The sequence below is a fragment of the Rhinolophus hipposideros genome, assembly GCF_964194185.1.
Source record: "Rhinolophus hipposideros genome assembly, chromosome: 5".
In the NCBI taxonomy this organism is placed as follows: Eukaryota; Metazoa; Chordata; class Mammalia; order Chiroptera; family Rhinolophidae; genus Rhinolophus; species Rhinolophus hipposideros.
In genome coordinates, this window is record NC_138051.1 from 97739588 (window position 1) to 97745587 (window position 6000).

The following is a 6000-nucleotide window of genomic DNA, read 5'->3' on the forward strand; positions in this document are numbered from 1 at the left end:
GGAGATGAAAAGGGAAAAGAGAAGGCTGGTGCAAGCCGTCTTCTAAGCGAAAAGACAGTGCCAAGGGCTCGATTCTGATAACACGCTCGAAAGTGGTGCGCTCTACAGTCGGAAACCGGTATCTATGATCAACGAACTGTTTTGCCTGCTTCCATCTCACCGAGACAGAACGCTCATTATTGTCAAATGCACCCAGAGTTGGCCTTCACTTCAGTCGGGAGGACCCATTTGGCCCTGCACAGTGGTCAGCAAAGCACCACACCCAACCCTCTGACCTCACTCAGCTCCTTCTATGTCCCTAAGGCCAGTTTCACCAAAGGAACTGCATTCACTCCAGCACTTAAGGAATGACTCGTTTTCTGTTACGAAATATTTTGAAGCCCAGACAAAAATCGCCAAGGCCAGAGCACAGGCACATAGCAACCTTTCCCCCTCGAAAAGAAAAGAAAAATGCATCTATTGTACATAATATTCAGGGAGGGAGAGAATACCCTTTAAAAATATTAGGGATTGTTAAAATATGCTCACGGCTGTTTTCTCTCAGGTGTGAATTACAAATGAATAAAATCAGCCTGGCTTAACACCTTTGATGAACACATTTTATTCTCCGGTGGAATCAGAGCAGCTGACTTATATCACACTTCTAATGATATGGGGTTTCCTTCTGTGCAGAAGAAACCAACCTCACTCCCCCCACCAACTACCAAAGGTAGGGGGGGGGCAAACCTTAGGAAATTTATCAGAGGCCCAATTTTGAAAGATATGTGAACAACTGGCGATCTACTACACCCTGGGGAATTTAGGTAATTGTGAGCACAGCCGCCTTCAAAATATACAGCTAAAGCAAAACCTAATTTAAAGGGCAACCGTGGAATTAACGCAGCCTAACTTCCGAGTCAAATCTTGGGTCTCTAGTTGTTTTGCAAAATCATGAATTCCTACGGCAAATTACTCATCTTCCAGGGAAACCTGTTGGTGGGTTGTTGAACAATCACCTTCATCGGGGTGGTGTGATTGACCATAGACATCTTATTTCCTTCAGAAAGCCTCAGCTCCTTCTTGGACTGATGTTCATACCCCACTCCACTCACCCTATCTGCACAGCCGGCTCACCGCCCTTCCCTCTGCCTGGTCAGTCACTGTCCCTTTTCCTCCCCTCTTCGCTATTGTGGCTGTGTTTTTTGTGTGTTTGTTTTTATTAATAGCTGTGTCGGTCCTCTGGTTTTAAAAGCCACATCCATCTGGGTCAAACATTTTGAAACAAACCAGAAGCCCAGGTTTTCATCCCCAGCTGTCTCCCACACTCTTTTATACGTCCCTCCTCTTCTCACTGGCCCTGTCTGTAAATTTAACTAGCTCATTATGGAGCCCTTCTCCACCCAAGATTATCGAGGCTATTTGTGTGCTCTTGGTGTTTCCCAGGCCATCAGTGGTCCTAGGCTGCAGTCATCCCTAAAGAACCTGGGGCTACAGCTCCCGAGGCCAGCGGGCTGCCACCCAATTGAAGATACACCACGTTATAGGTGGTGTCGCTCACATTTAAAACCGAAAATGTGAACCCCAGGTGGGGGCTGTGACAGCACCTGTTTTGCTGGCCAGGGCTCCAGAGCACCTTCAACCCTGCATCATCATCACCACCATCATCACCATCGTGGAGGGGCACTTCCACAGGCCATGCAGCCTAAACTGCACCCAGGTCTTGCCTTTCCTTGCCTGCACTCCCACCTCCCGGTGACACGGGACAGACCAAGAAGCCAGCTGCTTTTTGATAATGAATAGCCTTGTGTGGAAACTGGTTGGACCACTCTCCCTGCTTACATCCCAGCACAGGCTTTAGGCTCCATGTGCCCTGAAAGGCAGGCAGGATACCCTTTGCCCTCTCGTCTCCCGTCCCCCGCCCCCCCTCTTCTGCTTTGCCTCTCTCTTTTCCCTCCCTTGCCACTGCTCCAGTGTCATCCTCTTTCCCCAGCACTGCTCTGAGCAAGGCTGAGAGAGACACGGAACAAATGAAGGATGGAAGGCTGTCACACCAGGCACCCCGTGTCCCCAGCACCCAGCTGCCACCAGTCCTTCCTGTCAGGGCTTTCTCCTGATGTCCCAGGAATGCCAGGAGAGGAGAGAGCAAAAGGAAAGCAAACCTACCTGCTTCTTTCCCCCTGGCTTCTTTCGCTGCTGCCAGCTTAGCAGTGCACCCCTGACAACTCCCCCTTCCCCGAACCCCTGCCCTCAACCTTCCCCTCCTCAAAAAACAACCCTTGCAATTATACAGAGGCTACGTGGGGCACATTGCCTCCTGGAGAAATTAGGCATCTGCAAGTACAGACAGTACAACCACCACTCCACTATCTAAAGGTGGGGATGGGATTGGAATAAGCGATTATTGGTAAAGGACAAATGTCAACTGGCAAAAAGAAGAACCTTGATCAAACCAGGCTCAAATCTGGTTGCAAAACATTTTGTTTTAAATGCAACCAGCGAGTCCTCTTTCATGTTAGAATGGTGAAAAATAAAAAAGAAGTCCTCTTCCCTCCCTCCAAAAAGGCATCCCTCTCCCAAGGTGAACCCCACTTAATATCTATTCCCCTTCCCCAAAAATAATAATAAATCCACAAATTCTTACTAATGTATCTGCTGTAACAAAGGAGAGATGGCAGCAGCAACTGCTCCGAGCAGATGGCTCCTAGGCGGGTTTTCAGGGGAGGGGAGAACCCTTTTATATATTTATTTATTTATTTAAATTTTTAAAAATATAACATAAATATTCGGCTCTCGGCTGCCCCGCAGCCAGTCCTCTGCGGCGACTGGGTACGCAGCCCTCTCCTGCTCCGCGCGGGCAGCCCGGCCCCAGCCAGACTAGGTGATGGGAGGATTGCAGGAACACAACCTGCACCGCGGTCTCAATGGCACCCAGAGGATGCTTTATTTCTATTGCAATAAAATAAAGGAAAAGAAAAAAAAAAGAAAATAAAAAATAGCAGCGGCGACCCAGACACCGCGAGAGAAAGGACCGCGGGGAAATGCTCGAGCGCGGCGAAGCAGCCGCCGGCCAGGCAGGGAGAGCTGCGAGCCGACCTTCCCGGTGCAACTCTGCGGGCACCCGGGGCGAGCTCCCCTGCACACCCCGTACCTGGCCTGCTCACGCTCTCTTTCTCCCTTCTCTACATAAACCCAATTGGGGCGCTGGAAGCCGCTGCGTCTCTGCCCTGCTGCCTGACTGCACGCCCCGCCACTGGCTTGAAATCCACAAGATTCCAGCCCAGCCGGTGGATTTCCACTTCGACCTGCCTTGTTTATTTAGATAGAGAAGATGAAAGATACTGAGACAGAAGGATGCGTAAAAGATTGATAGGTCTCTCTCCTTTTCTTTTTTTTTTCTTTTTTTCTTTTCTTTTTTTGTTTTTATTTTTTTATTTATTTTTTTTTTTTACTACTGTTTTACAAGCACATCCCTCTCTTCCCACTCCTAGCTGACAACCCTTGTTCCCCCGTGGCGGGTATTTTTCACCAGCCCCCAAACCCCCACCTTTTCTGGAGTGGGGAAAAGAAGACAGGATCATCCCAGGAGACAGCGGAGGTGGGGAAATGCGGGGGGGTGCATGAGCCCGGCAAACGGCCTTGCAGCTGGATTCTTTTGCAAATAGGGGAAGGGAGAGAAAGGCGGCTGCAGAACCCGTGGACCCGTGTGGCCGGCGCTCTGCCCCGCCGGGTGCAGCTACCGGGGACTCGGAGTCGGCGGCCGCCCGTTTCCCCACATCTCCCGCATTCCACAGCGCACCCCGCTCTCCTCCGCCCGAGCCTTCAGCACGGACCCACGCGCTCGCCAACTTTTCCCCACTTCCCGGCTGCCCCCTCCCCCTCCGCTCCCCCAGCCCCCTCCCCCTCCTCTCCAAACCCCGCCACCAGCGCCGCCGCCGCCACACACGCCGCTCGGAGGGGCGAGCGTCCAGCCGGGCTCCGCGCGCACACACACACCTCCTCCAGCCTGCGCGCCCCCTCTCCCGCCCGGCACCCGCTCCGCAGGCCCCCGAGCCCGAGGCGCGTCTGACGGCGCAGCGCCCGGACTCCCGGGGCTGCAAAGAAACTTTCCTATGGCCCCCCGCCCCCCACAAGGCTCTGGGCCGACGCACTGCCTCTGGAGCCCGCGGGCCGCCCCGGCAGCCGGTCCAGCTGAGCCCGGCTCGGTGTCCCCAGCCCCGGGCGCCCGGAGCCCCATCCTCCGGCCCCTCGCGCTTACGCCGCAGACACTTACGGGTGATGAGCTCCCTCTGGGACAAGTGCTGCGGGTTGCCCTGTTTGCGGCGGGACATTGCCCCGGCATCTATTCCGGCATCGCCCGGAAAGCTGCTCTGATGGGGGGAGCCGGGGGTGGGGGTCGGAGCCGCCGCCGCCGCCGCCGCCGCCGCCGCCGCCGCCGCCGCCGCCGCCGAGCCGCTGCCGCTGCCGCTGCCGCTGCCGCTGCTGCCGCCGTGCCTCCTCTGCCCGGGTTGGTGTTTTGGTTTTTTTTCTTTTTTTTCCCCCTTCCCCTCTTGCCCTCTCTTCCTCCTCTTCTTCTTTATTTTGCTCTTTCTTCTATGCTGTGTTTTGTTTTGTTTTGCAAAAAGAAAAAGAAAAGAAAAACCTCTCGATCTAAAATAGGAAAAAGAGGCAAAAAAAAATCTGCTGTTGCTTGCCGCGGACTGGCTGGTTTCTTTAAAAAATATATATTCTTTTGAAAGAAAAAAATCCTTTGCACTTCTTCAAACTGCGTGGCCTCCTGGACTTCCAAATGTCTTCTTGAACTTAAACCGGATTTTGCACCGGCTCCTGACACTTTCAGGGTCTGGTAGGTGGAAAGCGCACTTCTACCAGGAGGGGGGTGGGGGGGAAGAAAAATGCAAACAAATAAAAAAATAAGAGAAGAAAAAGAAAAGAAAAAAAAAGCAAAGAAAACTTGGGGACTTGTCTCGTACCCCCCTCACCCCGCCCCCTCAAAAAACCCAAAGCAATGTAAAACTGCCCGGGTTCGGTTGTTTCTGGGTTTTCTGCGGGCTGCCTGTTTTTTTCTCGGAGACTGACCCTTCCGAGGCTCTGGGGGGACTCCAGGAGCGGCTCCTTCCCAGTTCACCTGGCAGGCTGGCGCCGGCCGGAGAGGCTGCCGGGTCCCCGCGAGCGCTCCCCAGCGCTCCCCTGGCGCCGCGGGCCCGGGGGGAGGTGGGCTGAGGGGCGGCTAGCCCAGTGCGCCTGGGTCGGTGCGGGCGCGGACTGGGAGCTATAGATTGCAACGTGAAGATGGCGGAGTCCGGGTTCTCTGGGAGCTCTCGGTCTCTCTATGGCTGGGGCTGCCTCTGTACAATGGGATAAAATTCAAGTTCAAGTGCGGACGTGACGTTTAATCTGCACCAGAGACAAAAAGACCCAGAGAGTCGGAGCACTGGGGGCGACTAGCGGTGGCTTTTTAACATTGTACCCTGTAAGAGAACAAGAAAGCACACACACACACACACACACACACACACACACACACACACACACACGCTCGCGCGCGGCGCTTGCGCGCGCGCGCACACACACACGCACACACACACACACGCACACACACACACACTCGCCCGTGCGCACACCCGCAGATCAGGCCACACTTGCAAACGGCGTTTTTGTGCACTCACCTACTCCTCGTACACTGGCAGCGCAAAAGGGGGGCGGGGGAGACGCTGGGCAGGATATTTTTCAATAAAAGAAAATTCTCTTGTTCCTCCTCCCCTCCTGGGAGCAGGACCCCCTGAGAAGGGGGGCGGAGTACATTATGTGTGGAAGTAAGTTGAATCAACGCCAGCAACTCCCAGCCACCCACCAAAAGCTGTCGGACTTGGGGGGCTGGAGTCAGGGGGACGCTGTGCAAGAGGGTTGGAGTGGCCGCAGGGACTGGGGGAGATGGTCAGTTGCTTCATCACCCAGGAAAAGTCACTTGGTTGTTTATACTTTTTGTTTTATTGGGGGATCAGGGTTAAACTTCCAAAAAGT

At 54.0% G+C, this 6000-nt stretch overlaps 1 protein-coding gene across 4 annotated transcripts in view; it reads right to left on the minus strand.

Moving 5' to 3' along the window:
* Positions 1-5301, minus strand: part of BCL11B (BCL11 transcription factor B) — a 95301-nt gene extending 90000 nt beyond the window's left edge. For all 4 annotated transcript variants that reach the window (XM_081047786.1, XM_081047783.1, XM_081047785.1 and 1 more), the window contains exon 1: positions 4250-5301. In XM_081047786.1, coding sequence (XP_080903912.1) covers positions 4250-4307 — 58 coding nt within the window. In that variant the 5' untranslated portion in view covers positions 4308-5301. The remainder of the gene's footprint in view (positions 1-4249) is intronic.
* Positions 5302-6000: the final 699 nt, after the last annotated feature.